Source organism: Neofelis nebulosa, chromosome 10 (assembly GCF_028018385.1).
Source record: "Neofelis nebulosa isolate mNeoNeb1 chromosome 10, mNeoNeb1.pri, whole genome shotgun sequence".
Classification (NCBI taxonomy): Eukaryota; Metazoa; Chordata; class Mammalia; order Carnivora; family Felidae; genus Neofelis; species Neofelis nebulosa.
Window position 1 is genome coordinate 20,925,925 of NC_080791.1, and position 23,630 is coordinate 20,949,554.

The window sequence follows — 23,630 nt, forward strand, 5'->3', positions numbered from 1 at the left end:
AATTTAGTGAATGGTTTGCAGTGACATTGTCTCCTTTCCTGCTTTCTCCACAGAAATGAGAAAAGAATAGAAAATTGTTTAGTTTGGGGACATCAAATAATGGATAGCAATTGAATATCTGAGATTCTCATAATGAGCTGCATTACGTTTAAAGCACGAGTTCCAGTAACTATCCACACTGCAAAATAGGATTTAGGAAGGATTTAGAAGAATAGGATTTAGAAAGACATAGCACTGGTTAAACCACAGTTCCTTGAAAGTGGCTAAGAAAAGAATAAAGATTCCTCTAGAAGTTCTTTTTTTCCATTTGCAACTATGTGGATAGAACTAGAGGGTATTATGCTGAGCGAAATTAATCAGAAAGACAAATATCATATGACTTCACTCATATGAGAAATTTAAGATACAAAACAGATGAACCTAAGGTAAGGGAAGCAAAAATAATATAAAAACAGGGAGGGGAACAAAACATAAAGACTCTTTCGTAAATATAGGGAACAAACAGAGGGTTGCTGTAGTGGTTGTGTTGGGGGTGGGGCATGGGCTAAATGGGTAAGGGGCATTAAGGAATCTACTCCTGAAATCATTGTTCTTTTTTTTTTTTTTATGAATAAAGTTTGTCTTTTAACTGTTTTATTTGGAACTTGTTTCATACTTTTGTTTCTCAGGCTAGAGATCAGGGAGCTCAACAGGATGGTCACACAAATTCAGGCCAAATCACAGAATAAAGGAGGGCTCTGGTTCTGGGCTTTTGTCCACGGCCACAAAGAATTGTGGTTTGGTGGGCGATGCGGGCTGAGAAGGCTTCTCTGCTGAGATAATTTTTGGTATTACAATTCCACTGCAAATATAAGAATAATGGAAACAGGAGAGGGGGGGCGGGAAAAGACCAACATTAGGAAAGCCTACCCTCTAGGCTTGTTTGCACGGGTCCCAGTTTAACTTTCGGAATGTTCTGGCAATGGTAGCCCACCTGTCTGGCACTGGATTAGGTTAACTGTAGGGTGAAGAGTGAGGAGATTTACATGTAACCAGCCTTCCACCCAGGTCCCTGTGACAGGTAGTATATACAGCTCGTGCCGCATGGTGATTATACATTGTAGTTGATGGCACTGCATCACTGGGGACAGGAAAGTCTCCGTACCCAAGAAGAGAAAGATTAGGCCACAGAACCTCTGAAACGGATGACCTGTCTCCGCTCAAAAGGCAACCCAATCGTTTGAAAACAAACTCATGTCGGGGTGCCTGGGTGGTTCAGTCGGTTGAGTGTCCGACTTCGGTTCAGGTCAGGATCTCGCAGTTCATGAGTTCAAGCCCCGGGCCAGGCTCTGTGCCGACAGCTCGGAGCCTGAAGCCTGCTTCGGATTCTATGTCTCCCTCTCTCTATCCCTTCCCCGCTCATGTTCTGTGTCTCAAAAATGAATAAACGTTAAAAAAAAAAAAAGAAAGAAAAGAAACATGTCAAACACTAGAGACATTTTTCAAGGCCAAGGAAAGAAGGCGGTGTGAAGTCGAAAGGAGCAAACAATAACTCAGAATATAACATTTTCCGAGGGGATACATAATGAAAATGATAGGAGCAGGATAACAAAATACACTTGCCAGCCCTTAATGATGCCCACTAGGATAAACTCAAACTTCACTGTGAGAGTTTGCATTTTATTTATTTATTTATTTATTTATTCGTTTATTCATTTATTTATATATTTTAATATATATATATTCTAAGTTCATTTTCTTTTTTTTTTTTTTAAATTGTTTTTTCAACGTTTTTTATTTATTTTTGGGACAGAGAGAGACAGAGCATGAACAGGGGAGGGGCAGAGAGAGAGGGAGACACAGAATCGGAAACAGGCTCCAGGCTCCGAGCCATCAGCCCAGAGCCTGACGCGGGGCTCAAACTCACGGACCGCGAGATCGTGACCTGGCTGAAGTCGGACGCTTAACCGACTGCGCCACCCAGGCACCCCTAAGTTCATTTTCTTTTGAGAGAGAAAGAGTGAGCAGAGGAGGGGCAGAGAGAGACAGAGAGAGAGGGAATCCCAAACAGGCTCTCTGCTGTTAGCTTGGAGCTCCATATGGGGCTCAAACCCACGAACCCATGAAATCAAGAACTGAGCTGAAACCAAGAATGGGACACTGAACTGACTAAGCCACCCAGGCACCCAGTGAGTTTGCATTTTAGAGAAGAGTCAACAGAAGAATATCAATGAAAAAAGTTTTGCTTAATATATAATATCATATCATATCATATCATATCATATAATAATAATATAATATAATATAATTTCAGGAAATCTTTACTAGCACTTTTCTAAAAGGGAAGCTCTGAATAGTCTTGGATTCATTTTTCCATCCATTTTCATCTTATAAATCTTCATAGAACCGACAAATAGCATTCTTCCCCGTTCTCCCTCCTTTTGCCGCCCAGGTCAGCCCAGTCTATTAGCTCCTGCCTCCACTCCAGCACTGATCTCATCTCTGTGCTTATCTGGTTTCATTAAAACTATGGACCCTTCTCTAAGAATAATTAAAAAATCTTCACATAAGGACAAGATGCTTTTCTTAAATCCTACCTCTAAAGTCATCTCATTTATTACATGGGAGTATCAAAGCTGATGGAAGAGACAAGAACACTGTCTCCAATAAAACATGGGGTGGTGGGAAGTGTCACTTTTAAGACCCACAAAGCAGAAGGTCTCTCACAGAACATCTGATCCAGATTTTGATAGATATCCCGGTTTCTACTTATTTTGATGGGAAAGAAACCAATCTCTCCTAATCTATGAAAATTTAAATATACTTGGTTTTGATCTTCCTTTGAGATGTTTTTCTTAGTCTTACTGTGAAAAGATTGATTAAGTAGTTCTTTATTATAGACTTTGGTAATAATAAAACACTTAATTCTGGGGTGAAAACAGATAACAAATTGCTTGTAAAACCAGTTTTAATTAAAGATGACTGCGGCTGTTAGAGCCATTTAGTTTGTGTGTGGCATAATATGACACAGATGGATCATTTTTCGTATTCTTTCTTGTTTGTCTGAGGCTAATTTTAAGTTGCTTTGGATCTTTGGAAGCACACAAATTAATTCCTTGAATATCATAGTTAATCAATAAATGTTAATTGACTCTGGTTTATAAGTGTATTTATTAATGACATATTTCATTACTGAACATTTACTGAGTATCCATATGTGAAAGCATTGTGCTAGGTGCCTCAGATTTACAGTTGCATCAAGGAACCTTACAACTTAGGTGAGAAGGAGAAGGAAGGCGAAAAACTAATTAAAAATTACTGTGTTAGTTCTACGAGCCAGGGTCATGATAGGTGCTTAGAATGTTATCTAATCTTGCCAATGTCCACATGAGGGGGGTGTCATTATTCACAGCCAAACGGGAAGAAACTAAAGCCCAGAAAATGTAATAAGCCTAGTGTCCCACAGGAAGTGTGGGAATTCAACCCAAGCCTGTATTTCTCACTATCGCTAAAGCACGCTGCTGAAGGAAGCCTGTCAGTGAAAGTGCATACAATCTACACGAACAGAGGAGGAATCTGCTTCTCCAAGTTGGCATCATGGAAGAGATAACCGTCTGAGAGAAGTCTAGGTTGAAGAGGTTAGTGGTGGTTCATCAAACATTCCTGGACCCACAGTATGGTGTGTTCGAGAAAACCACAGCTCCGTTCCACACATGGTCATGCAAATAGAAAGTTCTGTGGGAGAGTCAGGCTGGGACGGGCCTCACACGATGTGCTATAAAGTCTATACTTCATACGGCAGGCTCTGGAGCGCTGTCTGTGAATGATGTGATCTGATAGAGTTCTAAAAGGGGAATATGGATCAGCATGGACGGGAGGCTGGACTCAGGTTAGCGTGGTGTTCAGGATTCCATGTGGGAGGTCATCAGGCTGCGATGGGAGTGTGAAAAGAGGTGGTGGTAATTAGGAAGGAGAGAGGATGATAACTAGGGGGAAAATAGTTAAGAAATTGAGTAGTGGAACTTTGTGGGCGATTCCTAGTGAGAATATGAAAAGTAAAGGTGTGCTCTCTGTGACTTGGGGATTTGGGTATATGTTGTAAGGCCATCGCTCAAAAGATGGAAGGGAGGCAGGGGAGCTGCTAATTTCTCTTGTGTACTATCTAATCACTTAAAGAGGTTCTGATGATCAGGGCACCTGGGTTTCAGTCGGTTAAGCATCCAACTTAAGTGCAGGCCATGATCTCACGGTTTGTGAGTTCAAGCCCCACATCAGGATCTCTGCTGAGCCCGTTTCAGATTCTCTGTCCCCCTATCTCTCTGCCCCTCCCCTGCTCACACTCTGTCTCTCTCTCTTTCTCAAAAGAAACAAGCTTAAGAAAAATTATATTAAAAAAAGACTCTATGACTGATAAAGAATTACTTTCTTTGTCTTGCGCTCAGTATAAAGCTTAGCTTGGCAGGCACTTGGAAAGCATGATGCTTCTTTATACATATGAGGCTGAGGTTCGAATTTTAGACAGTTATTGAACCATATTTCATAAATTCATGAATTCATCTATAAGCAGCTTGGGCTGTATGAAGTATTGCAACAACCTGAGGAGAGAATGATCTAATAATATATATATTGAGGGAGCCTAATCAAGCCTCTGTCTACTTCCTCATGTCTGAGTGCTACAGTTGATGAGTAAATCTAAGGATACGTTTGAGGGTCAAAACAAAATGTTGGTCTTATTAATAATAAAGCTAGATTGTGAACGCAAGAGAATAGTCTGTCTTTCTCCCTCTAAAACCTTAGCAAAAACGGCATCTTGGTTTGCCCTCCCTCTTCTGCTGGGGGCAGGCAGGACACCTACGTTGCCTGGCAACCTATAGGGACCTGCCTGGATCCTCCTGCGGACTCTCCTGCTGGCCTCTTCAGAACAGAACATAAATTTATTTAACATCAAGGACACGCTACACCGTCGGCCAACAATGCATTCTCTAATTTATCTCTCGTCATAAATTATGTCTAGCCACGTTTTTCAATATAGCTCAGCAGAAGAAGCTGTAAAGTGAGCACTGATAACAGTGCTCACGCTGTGCCAAATAATATAATGCCAACAAAATTAACCTGCATACGAGTATCGGTTCTGAATATGAATCTTCTTATTAAAGTTTCAGAAAGAAATGAAAATATAAATATGAAACGCCCTTTTGTTGTGTGTTAAAATGCAAAGAATTAAGCGTACAAAATTCTTCCCTCCACAGTCTCATATCCACCTTATTCGAAGGTTTGGGGTCGTGGTTCCTCCTCCTGTGGCTTATTTCCGGGCTCTGTTCTGATGGAATGGGGTGAGGCTCCTTTAATACTTCCCAATTTGAATCGGCCTACCCTGAGGCTCTCAATTAATTTCTATTTGCCCACATGGAAATCTGTCATTTTCACAAGACCAGCCCAGTATTTGAAATATTAAAAACAAAAGCACATTCCTAGCCATATAGTAACATGCCAAGCGAAATAATATTCCCAGGACCTAGTACATGATATAACTTCAACCCAGTTGCTACTCGAAACAAAAGCTCGTGGTTCTAGGGAGTAGGAGGGTAGACAGAGAAATACAAGCAAAGGGAGTAAATCTTCATGTTAGCTCTGTCAGAATGCCAGTCAGCCTGTGGGGGTTGCCTGGAACCCACACACTGTGAATGTGGACTTAATATTCACACACTGTGAGAAATATCTTACTGGAAGGTTTATTATAATATTAGGTTGCCATATCCTGGGGAAGGATTCACCGATAGATCCTTCTATTTTTTTAATAGAAAAAAATACTTATTTTTGAGAGAGAGAGAGAGAGTACAAGTGGGGAGGGGCAGAGAGAGGGGGACACAGAATCTGAAGCAGGCTCCAGGCTCTGAGCTGTCAGCCCAGAGCCCGATGTGGGGCTCAAACCCATGAACTGTGAGATTGCGACCAGAGCCCAACTCAGACGCTTAACCAACTGAGCCACCCAGGTACCCCTGTAGTATAATTTGTTTCATGTTCCAAAGCTTTTCTACGCTTTGTGTTAGGAGAAATAAAATTTCAGATTCAATAGAGATGTCCTCTTGCAACAAAATGATAGATTATTTTTATTTAGTATTTTTATTGTGGTGACGACTTCTTGTCTGGAAATGAACCAAGGTTCTGAAGCATCAAGGTCACCTATAGATTTCTCGGTTAGCATTTATAAATTTGTGACACAGAAAGAAGCTGATCTGCAAATCAGAAGGGCTGGATTCTACTTTTGGTCCTGCCAAAGAAACTTCTGAAACCAGGCCCTTAGCCTGTAAACCTGGCCCTTCAAGGTGAACAAATTGGAAGAGAGAAGAGATTCAGGACTGGCTGGAATTAAATGTTAATACACATTATGGGAAAACTCAGCCATTATAAAGAAACAACTGTTTATTATCTTTTAGTATTGTCACGTGTTTCTTCCCAGTAAAAGTGATAAAGTGCTTAAAACAATGTGTGTGTGTGTGTGTGTGTGTGTGTGTGTGTGAGTTTAAAGAGCATAAGAGTGGATTGGGGCTCCTGAGTGGCTCAGTCGGTTAAGTGTTCAAGTTGGGCTCAAGTCATGATCTCATGGTCCATGAGTTTGAGCCCTGCATGGGGCTCTGTGCAGACAGCTCAGATCCTGGAGCCTGCTTTGGATTTTGTGTCTCCCTCTCTCTCTGACCCTTTCCCGCTCTCTCTCTGTCTCTCTCTCTCTCAAAAATAAATAAACATTTAAAAAATAAAATAAGAGCATAAGGGTGGAAATTGTAAAACATATGCCTATTTGAGCCCTTGCCTGCCAAAAGGGGATTTCACCCAAGAAAGTGAGGGTGTTTACATTTGGGAAGATGGGAAGCAATGAGTATGAATCCTTGGAGCCTGGAGAAAGAAAGAGGCGAATGGGTATGAAGAAGGCTGACGACATCATGGGCAGGGCTTGAAGAGTTGGGGGTAGCTCTCGTGTTTCCCAGTTAGCAGAATATTTAAGATGATAGCAACCTTGCTATAATAGAAGTTATTAAGTTTGGAGACGTTTATATTAAAAAGATAAGGGAAAATCGAGCCGTTGTTTACATTTTATCCTTTAACATTTGACATGCTTATTATTTCAGATCAGTTGTTGCTCATCTGGAAATGCCTTCAGTGTAACAAAGCTTGCTTGAAACTGGATTAGTGTCCTTTGGATTTTTAGCCAGAGTGACTACTTCATTGCTTGTAAGGTATACTTACAACCTCACATTAGAGATTTCTATACAGCAAACCACAAAGCATTGGTGATTGGCATCTGTCACTGGAGCCCGTTTAATATTTTCTAATAGCTCATTCCACACCCAGTGTGATGGTTATAGTTTCTATCTGGGGAAGTTATTTTCAATTACCTGCTGATAGACAGGAACTGTAGGTAAGAAAAGGAAGAAAAGAATCATTGCATTATGAAAAATATTGTTTTACTCCTAAAATACTGCTTGCTTTCTTTTTCTTCTTCCATCCCTTTCCTCCCTCTGTCCCTTCCCTCCTCCCTCCCTCTCTCCCTCCCTCCCTTACCTCCCTTCCTCTCTCCCTCCTTCTCTCCCTGCTTCTTTCTTTCTTTCTTTCTTTCTTTCTTTCTTTCTTTCTTTCTTCTTTCTCTCTTTCTCTCTTTCTGTTTCAGTGCATTATTTATTCTCTGCTTCCTTCCAAAAAGGATTTAAGGTGACTTACAAGAAAAGCCATAAACAACTGGTGTGTAAAATACACAAAGAAAAAACAAAATCAAGAAAAGAATACGTTAGTTACAAAATTGAACACTGTTTCTATAAGTAAAATTTATGTTTTTTCCTTAACATGATAAAACATAGAGATTAAAGGTGTCAAAACAAGTTACATTGATCTTATTATGAGAAAAGAAGAAATATGTTCTTTTCAACAGAGAGGAAAACTTATTACTGCCACCTGAATCTGAGTGAAAATTCTAACATGGTCTTTCTATAAGAGACAAAGATAAATCAGTATTCCTTGTTTTGGAGAAAATACGAAGTAACATATTTAAACTTGATTGGGTTGCTTGTTTTATACTATCTTTTACAAAACTAAAGTTGATTCTTTCAGGAGCTAATAAATGATTCAAGTTCATAGTCTTCCAGACAGCTAATAATGCAAGAAGAATGGCCAGATCCTGAAGGAATGTGTACACTAGAAAAACCTTATAACTACACTTGACTACACATGAGAAAGATATTACTTTAAACATTACCCAATTTAGTGTGAGTTTTGGCGTTGATTGGCAGAAAATTGGAGGCTATACTCTACAAAAAGAAAGGGTATTGAGTTCTGATATTCTACATTAATCTGGACTTTCTTGAATGTTTTCCATTCTCCCTTCTCTCTAGATTTTTATGAACATAATTAAAATTTTTTTTAATGTTTATTTTTGAGAGAGAGAGAGAGAGAAAGAGAGAGCGTGAGTGGGGGAGGGGCAGGGAGGGAGGGGGACACAGAATCAGAAGCAGGCTCCCAGGCTCGGAGCTGTCAGCACAGAACCTGACGCGGGGCTCGAACCCACACACCGTGAGATCATGACCTGAGCCGAAGTCCGAAGCTCAACTGACTGAGCCACCCAGGTGCCCCTAGATTTTTATGAACATGATTTTAACTGATATTATGAGAAAGAAGCTTTCGGAGTTTTAAACAACTAAGAAATGCTTTAGGAAGGATGGTGGTTGGGAGAGAATTCATGCAGCATAAGAATCAGTTCAATGTCTGCTAAGTGGCTCTATTTATTCTCTTTCATTATAAGACAGAGGAAACATGAAAACAGACATACAATGTATTTAAAAATCTAGTGAGGTTAAGTGGTAGGTCAATTCAGAGTACATTTAATTTCAATATCTTGGAAGCTGCCAATGAGAATCTGTTCTAAGAAATGGCGAATCGAACTTTGCCCAGCAAAGCTTTAGATTTTCTCATTTATTCTTCACAGAGAAGCCTCTCTTGTGAAATATATTCCAAAGGGCTGATTTTACATCCTTATTCCTCAGGCTGTAGATTAGTGGGTTCAGCGTGGGGGTAACAAGATTGTTCACTATCTGAATTATTGCGCCAAGCAAGGCGCTGGGATCGGGCTGTAGGTAGATGATGATTACCGGTCCATAAGCACAAAGAATTGCAGCGAGGTGGGCACTGCAGGTGGAGAAGGCTCTTTGCCTGCCGTCTGCTGAGCGAATTTTTGATACGGAGATCCCAGTGCGAGTGTAGGAAACAAGGATGAGGAAAAAGCAAACGAGAGACAGAAGACCAACATTTGTAAAACCAACCCTCTGGGCTAGAGCTATATCACCACAGGCCAGAGGTAAGACGGCAGGTATATCACAGAAGTAGTAGCCCACCTGGTTAGAGTCACAGTAGGGCAACTGGAAGGTGAGGGAGGTTAGAATAATGGCATGAACACAGCCACCCGTCCAGGTCCCTGTGGCCAAGATGGAACAGACCCTGCGGTTGATGATGACCATGTATCTCAAAGGATAACATATGGCAACAAAGCGGTCACAGGCCATCACTGTGTACAGGAAACACTCGGTGCAGCCCAGGAAGTGGTAGAAGACCTAGGACACACAGCCCTGAAAAGAGATACCCTGACTCTGCCCTGAAAGGTATAACAGCATCTTGGGAACCGTGGTTGAAGAGAAGCCCAGGTCAAACATGGAGAGATTTCCCAAGAAAAAATACATAGGAGTGTGCAGCCGAGAGGAGGAGATGGTAGCTGTGAGGATGAGCACATTTCCCAAGAGAGTACACAAATATAATGACAAGAACAGGGAAAAAAGGACAGTCTCTAGGCCCTCTGTCTCCGGGATTCCAAGCAGGATGAATTCAGTTACCGTTGTGTGATTTCTCATTTTTATGGAAGAATCAACTCTTGGGTGTCTGTGGAAAGAAACCTGTGGTTAAATTTAATATGTATATAAATGAGCTGTGTTTAAGTCAGTGAACTGGAAAAGGAGCCCAGTGGTCCAGAAGAGTAGTGCTGGAATTGTCTTCATCTGCTCGCTTCTCTCCAAACTGGGCATCTCTCTGCAGTGCAGTTTCTATTTAAAGGTGCCCCTTATTACAATATCACCAAGAAGGCTTACATGACCGGTCTCCTATCTTCCATTCTTTATGCACACTACTAAATTGCATTGATACCGGTGCTACTTTGCAATTCTAAAAGGACAAATATGAAGGCTCAATGTCTTTATGACAAACAAGGTCCAATTCAAGGTTCTTACATTGATCTAAGACAATCTGGTTACATTAACTCTCCCCAAAATCATTTATAAGCCATACATACAAAAGATACAGAGTCTTTCTTACATGGTCTCCCTAGGTATAAGGTCAACAATGGGAAACTCTCCAAAAGAAGGGTCTGAGATAGCTCTTAATGAACAAAAGATTATATTTAACAGGGTTCACATCCTCTGGATTTTAGAGCAATCGAGTAACTGGTAGCCTCCATTTCAGTCTCCAAAGTCTATCTCATCTAACCAGACCCAAGCTAAGCAATAGCCTGGTTTCATGGCAGTAGAAGACACAGGGGTAGTAGAGGTTCCTCTCCAACTTCCATGTTTAAAAAAAAACAACTTATATCTTTTCAACTTGTTTTAACTTTTCCAATACAGTGATATCCTTCAATTATAGATCGACTCATGAATGCTATTCCCTAAGATCTTTATCTATCTATCAATCACTTAAAAAAAATTTTTTTTTTGATGATTGTGAAGGGAAGGAGACAGTGAGGTCTAAGATAAGAGAAGTGAAGGGCAAACTTTGGGCACTTACATGGCAAACAGGGAACAAAACTGGCTGGTTCTATTGAATGCTGTTTCCCTTTCCTTCTCCAGCAGAAGGAAAGAGCCCTCCCCTGCTAAATTCCCATCTTTCTGTAGTCTGCAGGTGGCTATCCTGAATTCTTCTCTTTTCAGTCACTTTTTAAAAGAATGTCACAAATCTAAATGCACTTTAACTCCCTCACAGAAATTTCCTCTCTGACTCCAGAAACTGCGATCATTCCCAAATGCAGGAGATTTTAAATACCTTTGTCTTCCTTTGGGTATTAGCCCCCCAGGTCAGGGATCCTATTGAGTAAGAGAGCAGTTAATTACTTGGTCTAATTGGACTTTAGAAATGACAGAGAGGGGGTGGGGAGGGAAGAAAAGTGATTAAAGAGGAAATCTCTTATGATTTCTGTTGTAAAATATACTTCAGTGGAATAATAATTAAATTCATTTGGTGCCAATATCACATATTTTGTATGCATATTTATGTATTTACCATTCTTTTATATGTATGTGTTATTTTAATACACAAATTCTGTTATTTTACTGCACTGCCTGATAGGATTGACTTATTGAATGCAACACGAACTGGGGTAGCCCAGAGAATTAAACAAATGAGTGAAAAATGTAGCTCACGGAAGGTTGGGAACTAGGGCAGCTCCGGGGCCCACAGCAGTAAGAATTTTGGAGCAGTCACGGGGCACCGCCACCCGATGACTCAGCCTCAGCTGCCTTTTGCTTCCACGTGCCTCAGCTCCAGATTCAAGTCTGATTTTCTTGGTTGGGTCACACGCCTAGCTCTGTGGTCACGGTACAGGGTACAGTGGAATTGGGCAGTTCTCCAAAGGGTAGTGGAAAAGCTTATTGCCAGGAAAAAGGGGGAAGAAGAAGGTAAGAGGCCAAGAAAAGTTCAGCTATTACTGGAAGCATCTGTCTTATATCACTTGGCATCTGTTTAAGCTTCCAAGTTAAATTCCTTGTGTACTTAAGAGTATTTTTTTGGGGGGGGGGGACGGGGGATGGCTTATCAAATTCTTTGTTAAATGCACTCATTCATTTGCTTATTTGTGCATACATGGATTCATTTGTTCCAACAAATGCCAATTATGACAGGAAGGGCATCAATTATTTGCCAGAAGATCCAGAAAGGTCAGGGAAGGGGTGGCTAGACATAGCCCCTCTGCTCAAAATACTTAAGAGTCTGAGAGGCAAAGAGTCTTATTTTAACCTCATAAAACTCTGATGAAGTCTTCTGTAGATGAAGAAAATGAAGATCCAAGAACAACTCATGGAGCTTACTCTGAAAGGAACTGGGGGGCACCTGGGTGGCTCAGTCAGTTAAGTGTCCGACTCTTGGTTTCAGCTCAAGTCACAATCTCATGGTTCATGAGATTTTCTTTTAAATTAATTAATTAATTAATTAATTGAAATTTATTGTCAAATTGGTTTCCATACAACACCCAGTGCTCATCCCAAAAGGTGCCCTCCGCAATACCCATCACCCACCCTTCCCTCCCTCCCACCCCCCATCAACCCTCAGTTTGTTCTCAGTTTTTAAGAGTCTCTTATGCTTTGGCTCTCTCCCACTTTAACATCTTTTTTTTTTTTTCCCTTCCCCTCCCCCATGGGTTTCTGTTAAGTTTCTCAGGATCCACATAAGAGTGAAAACATATGGTATCTGTCTTTCTCTGTATGGCTTACTTCACTTAGCATCACACTCTCCACTTCCACCCACATTGCTACAAAGTGCCATATTTCATTCTTTCTCATGGCCACGTAGTACTCCATTGTGTATATAAACCACAATTTCTTTATCCATTCATCAGTTGATGGACATTTAGGCTCTTTCCATAATTTGGCTATTGTTGAGAGTGCTGCTATAAACATTGGGGTACAAGTGCCCCTATGCATCAGTACTCCTGTATCCCCTGGGTAAATTCCTAGCAGTGCTATTGCTGGGTCATAGGGTAGGTCTATTTTTAATTTTCTGAGGAACCTCCACACTATTTTCCAGATTGGCTGCACCAATTTGCATTCCCACCAACAGTGCAAGAGGGTTCCCGTTTCTCCACATCCTCTCCAGCATCTGTAGTCTCCTGATTTGTTCATTTTGGCCACTCTGACTGGCGTGAGGTGATATCTGATTGTGGTTTTGATTTGTATTTCCCTGATGAGGAGCGACATTGAGCATCTTTTCATGTGCCTGTTGGCCATCCAGATATCTTCTTTAGAGAAGTGTCTGTTCATGTTTTCTGCCCATTTCTTCACTGGATTATTTGTTTTTTGGGTGCAGAGTTTGGTGAGCTCTTTATAGATTTTGGATACTAGCCCTTCATGGTTCATGAATTTAAGCCCCACGTCAGGCTCTGTCTGCGCTGACAGTGCAGAGCCTGCTTGGAATTCTCTCTCTCTCTCTCTCTCTCTCTCTCTGCCTCTCCTCTGCTCTCTCTCTCTGTCTCTCAAAATAAATACACAAATTTTGAAAGGAACTGGGATTTGGCCTATTCTCTAGGACTTTTGGCCATAGAGATTTCAGTGTTTTAGGAGTGTTTAGGTAGATCTACTATACCTCTGGAATTTTGATATAAAAAGTAAACTTAACGTTTTTGTTGCACATGATAAAAGGATGTAAAAGTTCATAATTCTACCATTTTATTTGTTCTTGTCTTTAATGTTTTGAAGACAAAATAGTCTGTACAAATAAAAAAGATGGTAAATACACTTTTGAGTAGAAAGTGAAATACCGTTACATTTACCTTGGTCTGGTAACAATTTATTCAGGGAAGATACGTGTCACGGACCATCTTTGATATCCAACCTGATTGAGAATTAAGGTGACATGTGCTACATTAATAGCATGGTCACAGTGAAAATACTAATGGTCTACATTCCCAAAAAGTCAGCCGTTTTCAGCTATGATACTTATTACAGGACAGTGATGAGATCTCAGTAGGGTAGACTTTAATAAAATAACTCTGAAAGTTTTCTTATTTTTGTTTACACTTTCCTCCAGAAACTGCAAAGATATTCCAGAATTATCATAAGCAACAAAAGTACAATTGCAAGTTATTTTTATCTGCATTGTTAAGCAAATGGTTTGGTTTTTATAATAATAAATTGTCATTTAAGCCACTAAGTTTAGTGGTTGTATTTTGGGTAACAATAAATAACGGAAACATTAATTTTTGGCACTGAGACTGAACCTGTAAAGGCAGCTTTCATTCAGTCTTTGTTTGTTTTGTTTTTTGTTTTTTAAATTTTTATTTGAATTCCAGTTAGTTTCAGATGTACAGTATAGTAATTCAGCACTTCTGTACATCACCCTGTGTTCATCGCAAGTGTCCTCTTTAATCCCCATTACCAATTTAACCCATCTCTCCACCCACCTCCCCTCTGGTAAACATCAGTGTGTTCTCTATAGTTAAGAGTCTGTTCCTTGATTTGTCTCTCTCTCTTATTTTTTCCCTTTTCTTATTTATTTTTTTCTTAAATTCCACATATGAGTGAGATCATATGGTACTTGTATTTTTCTGACTGGCTTATTTCACTTAGCATTATATTCTCTAGCTCCATCCATGTCATTGCAAATAGCAAGATTTCACTCTTTTTTATGGCTGAGTAATATTCCATTTGTGTGTGTGTGTGTGTGTGTGTGTGTGTGTGTGTATGTGTATCTCACATCTTCTTTACCAATTATTTATTAATGGACACTTGGATTGCTTCCATATCTTGGTTATTGTAAATAAAGCTGCTATGAACACAAGGGTCAGTCATTCTTTTTTTTAAAAAAAATCTTCACTGAGCTGCAATCGACAAATAAAAATTGTATATATTTAAGTTGTATGATTGGATGTTTTGATGTACATATACATTGTAAAATGATCACCACAAAGCTAATCAACATATCCATCACCTCTCTCTTTCTTCCTTTCCTCTTTTCTCTCTCTCTTTTCTTTCTTTCTTTCTTTCTTTCTTTCTTTCTTTCTTTCTTTCTTTGGCAAGAACATTTAAAACCTACTTCTTAGCAAATTTCAAGTATTCAATACAGGATTGTTAATTATAGTCATTATGCTGTACAATACATTTCTAGAACTTCTTCATCTCATTGGGGCACCTTGGTGGCTCAGTCCGGTAAGCATCCAACTCTTGATTTTGGCTCAGGTCTTGATCTCATGTTTCTCAAGCCCGGTGTCCGCCTCTGCCCCGGCAGTGTGGAGTCTACTTGGGATTCTCTTTCTCTCTCTCTCTCTCTCTGCCTCTCCTCCACTTGTATGCTCTCTCTCTCTCAAAACAAACAAACAAACAAACAAACATTAAAATAAGAAAGACTCTCTCTCTCTCTCCCTTTGCCCCTCTCCACCGCTTGTGTGCTCTTTCTCTACAATGAAAAAAACAAGCAAGCAAAAATAATAGTAAAAAAAATCTAAACTAAACAAGAAGCTGAGACAAGAAAGGGTTGACAGAGGAAAGAAAGCCATGTAAAAAAATTAGAAGTTTCAATGAAGTCATTTATTCACTCCTGAAAAATTGAGAAGCAGCTGCCATGATGTGCTAAAATCGCTATGTTCTGGTGAACAGGAATTGGCCTTGGTCTCTGCCCTCAAAGAGCTTACAGTCTAGTAAAAGAAGAAAGGCATTAATCAAACAATCATACATATAAGTTATAAATATTTAAGGTGGCAAATTCTAGGAAGAAAAGTTCAATGGGTTGAAAAGTTCTAAAGGAGAGTGTTTGTGTTCACCCATGTCCCTCCTTCCTGTCAGTAAATGGGTGTGCACATCATGATTTGTAGCTAGGTGCTGTTCCCTGAAGGTCCAGATGGATGTCCCTGGGAAAATGTTATCTGATCTTCCGCCTGAAGAGAAACTAAGAGTGCAGGAAGGGGAAGGCACAGCATGGTGGAGGCCGGGATAGAGCATGTGCAAAAGCTTTGGAAGGGGGACACAGCCCATTTGAAGAACTCAAGGAAAGAGGAAAATAATTGTGAGGTAAAGCTTGAGAAGCCAAACAGCAATTACTCAGGGCCCAGCTGGTCACTGTAAAGGTAATGGTCTCTCTATGAGGAGCTTTAAGAAATGCTAAGACGGGGGCACCTGGGTGGTTCAGTCAGTTGAGAGTCAGACTTCAGCTGAGGTAGTGATCTCACGGTTCATGGGTTCGAGCCCCGAGTGGGGCTTGCTGCTGTCAGCCTGTCAGCATGGAGCCTGCTTCAGATCCTCTGCCCTCCTCTTTCTCTGCCTCCCCCACCTCACATTCTCTCTATCTCAAAAAATAAATAAAACATTAAAAACAAAAACCCAAAGAGGGTCTTCAGCAGCATTACAATTGAGTATATTATGGGAGAGAGGGAATAAGAAGAGATAGTTCTAGCTGTCACAGGGAGCTAGAATACATTGAGGAAGATAAATAAGGAAGATCCTTGCACTACAGAATTTCAGATACTTGGTCAGGAAAAAAGGAGAAAAGCCAGTCACAAAGTCAGAGAGATGCTACTGAGAACGTATGTGGATTAATGCCCTGCTTTAGCCTAATCTGATGACGTTAGAACAGAACTTCATTTTTTGCCTGTACCTGAATGTACCCTGAGAACCAGACTTTGATTCTGATCATCATCAGGTAAAGCCCCCCTCCCCCCGCCCCCCGCCATAGGTATCTTCTGGGAACACTCAGAAGATTACAATCAACAGAGGATAGTAACTAATGAGGATGAGAAAAATAGAACCACACTCTATGGGATTAGAACATTTTATTACAAATTAGTTGGGGCACAATTTATAAACAACATAATACACATTACACCATTGGTTTTAGAAATGAATGTCTAGTTTTTCCTCAAAAGTAATTGTTCTTTTTTTTCCCCTTAAAATTTCTGGCTTGGATAATTAACCTCCCTTGATCCCATAATGAGGTCTTTTTTTTTTTTTAATCTGTTTTCTCTTGAAAATAGCTCTTTTAAAAAATAAATGTCACAATCTCATTGCAAAATCATGAGAGTGATGCAGAAGCATAAAGAAGAAAGTGGAAATAATTCAAAATTGGATTACCCATTTTTAATACTTGGGTGAACACTCAGTCATCCATTTACACACAGATAATTTATATGAAGATAAAAAAATAAGGTGTAAGTATTCACAATCTGTTTGTTGCTTCCATCTGCTATATGGAAGCCTTTGTCATATTTTTTGAGCCTTTGTTTTATAAAACCAGTGTATTGGGTAAGGGGAGGGCTAGAGAAGCTAGGAAGGAAAGATTCATGAAAGAAAAGGCACAACGTGACTTATGGAAAATAAAAGGAAGAGTCACAGGTGGCTAAGAGAAGGGATTTTCGGGGGGCTTGAAGACAGGAATAAGAAATGATGTGGGGGGGCGCCTGGGTGGCGCAGTCGGTTAAGCGTCCGACTTCAGCCAGGTCACGATCTCGCCGTCCGTGAGTTCGAGCCCCGCGTCAGGCTCTGGGCTGACGGCTCGGAGCCTGGAGCCTGTTTCCGATTCTGTGTCTCCCTCTCTCTCTGCCCCTCCCCCGTTCATGCTCTGTCTCTCTCTGTCCCAAAAATAAATAAAAAACGTTGAAAAAAAAATTAAAAAAAAAAAAAAGAAATGATGTGGGGTAGCTCTCATTCATCAGAAATATTAAAAGGAAAAAAGCAAGAATAAGATTTTTGGGGGGATGTGTGTGTGTGTACAAGGTCAAACATTTATTTTCCAAGTTTCTGCAAAATAGCTAGATTGTGTACAGCTGTGTGAGGATGTGAGCTAGAATCCTAGTTTTATCCACAAGCAAACCGTGTGACTTAGGGAAACTTACTTGACATCCCTAAACCTTGTTTCATCTTCTGTAAAATGGTCTCCACATTCTTCACATAGATAAGGTAGAGAATGTATATAAAGCAATTGCATAGTGCTAGGTAAGGGTTAAGGACTCAGGGAATAGTGACTACAGGCACATCCCCTGAAGGACAACTTAGGCTACATGTCTTCTCTGCCCACACCAAACTGAGATGTTAAACAAACTGTGATTTGAGAGGGTTCAGAAGTATATGTAGTTACAAGACAAGGGAGAGAACTAGCAAACTCAAAAACCACAGGAAATGTGAAAAAAGGATAAGCAGATGTATTTTCCAATTGTGGTAAACTACACACTGCATAAAATTTGCTATCTTTACCCTTTTTAAAATTTTTAAAAATGTTTTATTTATTTTTGAGAGAGAGAGAGAGAGAGAGAGAGCACGAGTAGGGCAGGGGCAGAGAGAGAGGGAGATACAGAATCCAAAGGAGGCTCCAGGCTGTGAGCTGTCGGCACAGAGCCCAACATGGGGCTTGAACTCGTGAACTGTGAGATCATGACCTGAGCTGAAGTCGGACGCTTTACTGACTGAGATTCCCAGGCGCCCCATCTTTACCGTTTTTAAGTGCAGTTCAGTAGTGTTAAGTATTTTTGTACTGGTGCGCCATCAATCTCCAGAACTTTTTGCAAAACTTGTTGTCAACCTGAGACCCTATATCCATTAAACAACTACCCATTTTCCCCTCTCCCAGCCTTTGGAAACCACCATTCTCTTTTCTTTTTCTATTGATTTGACTACTCTAAATACCTCGTATAACTGGAATCACATGGTATTTGCCTTTCTGTGACCGGCATATTTCACTTAAAATAATGTTCTCAAAGTTTATCCAGGCTGTAGCACATGTCAGAATTTCCTTGCTTGTTCAGTCTGAACAATATTCAATGTATGTATATATCACGCTGTGTTTATCCACTCACCATCGGAATCCTTATACCGCACCTTAAGTCATTTATCTACACTTAAATGGGCTTCATTTTGTCCTTTTTGTTTTATGCCTTTTGTAAGGGCAGTAATATATTTTTTTATTTAGGATTTTCACTTTTTTTTTTTTGCTTTGTTTTAATGCTTTCAAGTAGGATGGGAAGCTTCGTGAATAAGAATGGAATATAAAAACTTCAAAGCACCAAAATGTCATGAAAACTAAGGGCTGTTGTGTCTGTGAGATCTCCAGCAAATAACACCCTTCTTTCTCCTTAGATTCTGGAAAAAAAATTGAAAAATAATGATCAACTCCGGTATTATTGGAGACCAAGCTGGAAAATGGAACTTGGTGGGAGAACCAGATGATCTTGGTGATTGAACCTCATAATTAGGCCTTCTTCTCCTCAAACAACACAGGACAGGAAGAAGGCTTTCCCCACCTTTTCATACTAAGGAGTAACATTGGCAGGATGGGGTAGAAGGAAAACCAGAACAATAGGAGTTACTAGGAGTTAATAGTTAATAGCAGTTAATAGACCCAAGCCCGGCTAGGGTCTAGGCCTGGCTTTACCACGTAACTAGATGTGTTACAAAGGGCAAGACAACGATTGCTATTTCTCAGCGCCACTATCTGCATACGGGAGAATGGATAGTGACAGAACAAAGAGAGATAATAGTAAAGTCAACATGCGAACATGACCTATGCCAGGGAATATTTTCCCAGTTATTTATCGAACATTTTCTGTGCATCATGAACACTGGAGAGAGGTAATAAGGATGAGCAAATTGCCAAGCAGGACTTTTAGGGAGTCATGTAAAAGAGGGATTAAGAGTAGGGGCTTTGAGTTACCTGGATCTGAGTTCGAGGTCTGCTTTACTGCTTATTGTGCAAACTTGAGTCCACTACTTGAGGTCTCTAATCCTCAAAACCTTTTTGTTTTTCTTTCTATACAATGGGAAATTTACTGTATGGGGTGATGCAAAGATTAGATAATACTGTGAAATGCTCATCACGGTGCCTGCAGAGCAGATCATGCTCTATATGTGTCAATACTATTCTTAGCAACATGGAGGAACTGAAATGTTTATAGGCAGGAAAGAGGAACGTTCCAAATGCAGCAAGAGAAATTAAGTGAAGGGTGATTTAGCCTGGAGATGGACTATTGAGGGTGCTTCTTGGACCACCACTGATCCTCGCCATCCTCAACAAGACAAACTTGGTTGCATTACGAAGATAAGAAGTCTGTCTCCAGCTGCTTGCTATGCCCCATGGATTCCTTACCCAGGAATAAGGCACTGAGGATAATATTAGGGGGATAATTTTGGGGGCCCCAAGTGTTACAGAGACATGCACAGAAAATCTTATTAGGGAAACAAAATATAACACTTTCGAGGAAGCATTTTCTATTATCTTCTTATTTATTTAAGAGGAGGAAACAAGTAGATGATGTTGAGACAAAAATTTCCAAAATCCATTTAAGAAACCCATAGTTTATGCCAGAGAAATAAATACTGCATTGTAGAACACTCTTCTCAGGGATCTTTTCACTTCCCCGTTTCTTAAGGAATCGATTAACGAGTTCAGCATGGGTGAGACAATATTATTTAATATTTGCACCACAGCGCCAAGCAAGGGGTTGGGTGAGGGCTGCAGATAGATGATGATTACAGGTCCATAGGCACAGAGGATTGCAGTGAGGTGGGCACTGCAGGTAGAGAAAGCTTTCTGCCCCCCCTCTGCTGATCGGATTCTCAGAATGGCAATCCCAATGCGTGTGTAGGAGATACAGACACTGAACCAAAGCATTAAAGCCAGAAACCCAACATTAGTGGAGCCCACTTTCTGGGCCAGGGAGCTGTCCGTACAAGCCAGGGGTAAGACAGCAGGAATGTCACAGAAGAAGTACTCCACCCGGTTGGAGCCACAGTAGGTGAACCGAAAGGTGAAGGAGGTCAGGATGGTGGCGTGGAGACAATCCGCCAGCCAGGCTGCCATGACTAAGCTGACACAGACCCCAGGTCTCATAGTGAGCATATACCTCAGTGGGTGACAGATGGCCACTAAGCGGTCATAGGCCATCACAGAATAGAGACAACCTTCGCTAGACCCCAGGAAATGGTAGAAGAAGAGCTGTGCAGCACAGCCCTTATAAGAAAGGGCTTGGCTCTGGCCAGAGAGATAATATAGCATCTTGGGACAGGTTACAGATGGGAACAACGTGTCGAAAATAGATCGGCGTCCCAGAAAGAAATACATGGGGGTGTGAAGGGTAGAGGAAGAAACAATTGCTGTAAGGATGAGTAAATTGCCAAGCAGGGTGAAGAGGTAAGCAAATGAGAAGATGACAAATAGCACAGTCTCCAGTCCCTCTGTCTGAGGTATTCCCAGTAGAATAAACTCATGGAACTCTGTGTGATTCCTCATGTTCCCGGAGCAGAGGTCTGGATAGAGATAAGACGGTGAAAGCATGAATGTGGAGAATGACTCGAGGCAGACACGATACCAGGACATTCATCACCATCAATCTTTGTTTATTTAAAAAATTTTTTAAAGGATTTCATTTTTAAGTAACCTCCACACCTAATATGGGGCTCAAACTTACAACCCTGAGATCAAGACTCACATGCTTTACTGACTGAGCCAGCCAGGTGCCCCAAGCTTTGTTTAAACATAAATATGATGCTGAAATTAAGAATTAAGCTTCTGCCAAAGACATTTAGAGGACAGTGAAGCAAATAGAATGTATGCTTTTATGTCACGGGATGTCATCTTCCTTAATGAACATGGATACAATGCGATACGAAACATTACTATGGTGAAATACTGGATGGGCTAAGAGAACAAAGAGCTCAATATTGAACAGATGAACATAATTTAACTAACATCCACAGTCAATTATACAATAATGCATGCCCTAAAATAGACTAACCTGGAAGCCACTTCTTCCTGATTTCTTTTCAGAACACGTCTACAGTTAATCAAAGACACGGTCAAATACCCTAAATATTCATCAAAGGTTAATGTGGGCACCCACACCTTTGACGACAATAATCGATTGCAATTCAGTACAATGTGCATTAGAATTTGGATTGTATTAGTATTATTCTAATTGAATACATTCCGTAGTTTGAGAATTTTCTTATTTAGCAATGTTCATTTGACTGAAAAGAAACTATCAGTGATAAATCTGGATGTGATCCTGGGGTTTTAAATTGTCTAAAGATTAGTAGCTAAGTTGTATTATGTAGAAGGTAGGTTTTAGTAAAGTTATGTCGCCCATAAAGATGTAGATACGGATATTTAATCTTTGCTAACAACTGGAATTTTTGACTCCTTAGTGCAACAAAAGGATTTCAATTCTGCAACTGTTTTGTGTTTTCTGCTTTTTAAAATTTTTAATTTTTATTTTTTTCTGGTAAGAAAACTTACAATGGGATCTACTTTCTTAACAGATTTTTAAGTGTACAATACAGTATTATTAACTGTAAGCACGATGTTGTACAGCAGATATCTAAAGTTTATTCATTTTGCCTTACTGAAACTCTACCCTTGGTTATGAACGCATTTTCTCTCTCATCCTTACCCCTGGCAACCACCATTCTGCACTCTGCTTCTATGTGTTTAACTATTTGTTTTATTTTAAAGGAAAAAGTCACAAAACAGAATATGTTGAGAATAGGAATTGCCACCAGGGTGTGCTGTTGTCAGCTGTCTGTTATAAGGCTAGGATTCAAAGGTGCCTGTGAATTGTCCATAAAGGCATGCATGATATTCTCACTTTCAGTTTTGACTTTCATGATTCAATGGAGATCCGAAGTATATGAAAATTGTTTAATTATAATTTCCTGACTTCCAATTATAATTCCTGATTGATTTCTTCAATCCTCTTCTATAATTAATAGTTACTAATTGATAATTTTATCTTCTAAAAAAATTAGAAGTGGTAAGATAGGTTAATACTATTCATATATACAAAAGAAATTCCAAAGGAACTGAATTTAGGTTCTATTAGGCTGTAAATCTCCTGAGAGTAAACATCATAATTTGTCATTAAATCCACAATACTTATCACAGTGCTAGTAAAGAGTTGGCATTTAAATATTTGTTAGATAAGTAACTGAATGAAAAGTTGGAAATTATTTTACAGACATACTTCGAGTATAAGTTCCATGAAGAGATTGTGTCTATTCTTGTTCAGCACTATATCTCTAGAACTTAGAAAATAGTAGCATCCAGGAAGTGTGTTTATTTGAATAGGATTTTAGAATGCTCTGAAATGATTCCTTTTGTTTTTAGACTACTTTAGGCCTTTTTTTATTAATCCTGGAAAACAATAGCTATAAGTGAGCCTCCTGTTAGCTTGAGAGTCCATGCCTAATGAAAGGAATTTAGGTGCACATCAAAATGTAGGCTATCTAATTCCTGAACTAGAAGAGATAAGATGAGCCTTGAATATCTTCATAATTGCTGGTGACTCATTATTGTCTCTTGTTGGGGGGGAAAGCATGTACATGACAGGTGGAAGGGAGAGCTAAGGAAGAATGGACCTTCCTGAAGAGAAGGAAAAGGAATAAGTCATGATTGGTGGTGCATTTCTATCCGTGAATAGGAAGAGGGGAAAGTGAGGAGGTGGCCATACTCTTTTCTTTGAATTTTTTAAATGTTTATTGTTTATTTTTGAGAGGAAGAGACAGAGGATGAGTGGGGTAGGGGCAGAGAGAGGGGGGGGACACAGAATCCAAATCAGGCTCCAGGCTCTGAGCTGTCAGCACAGAGCCTGAGATGGGGCTGAAACCCACCAACCTGAGCCAAAGTCAGACACTTGACCAGCTGAGCCACCCAGGCGCCCCATACTCTTTGCTTTGAAAGGGAACGGTGTGATGTTGCACACATCATTTTTTGTTTCCCATCGGCCAGAACTCGGTCATAATGTCATACCTAGCTTTAAGGAAGGCTAGGAAATGTCTTTATTCTGAAAGACCATAGGCTTGGTTAAACTTGGGCTAAACTTGAGAATTGATATTAGAGATTCCTAAGCAACCTAAAGTCCAAGGACAGAATTTTGGGTGGAGACA

General features: G+C 40.1%; 2 protein-coding genes across 2 annotated transcripts; both read right to left on the minus strand.

Moving 5' to 3' along the window:
* Positions 1–8,936: 8,936 nt before the first annotated feature.
* LOC131488504 (putative olfactory receptor 10D4) lies at positions 8,937–9,872 on the minus strand. Its single transcript, XM_058690385.1, is given in 1 exon segment — positions 8,937–9,872. A coding segment is annotated over 1 exon segment (933 nt). The 5' UTR covers positions 9,870–9,872.
* Positions 9,873–20,046: 10,174 nt separating this feature from the next.
* LOC131488561 (olfactory receptor 10N1-like) lies at positions 20,047–21,055 on the minus strand. Its single transcript, XM_058690432.1, has one exon. It carries the CDS (start codon positions 21,022–21,024, stop codon positions 20,047–20,049), a length of 978 nt encoding a protein of 325 aa, XP_058546415.1. The 5' UTR covers positions 21,025–21,055.
* Positions 21,056–23,630: the final 2,575 nt, after the last annotated feature.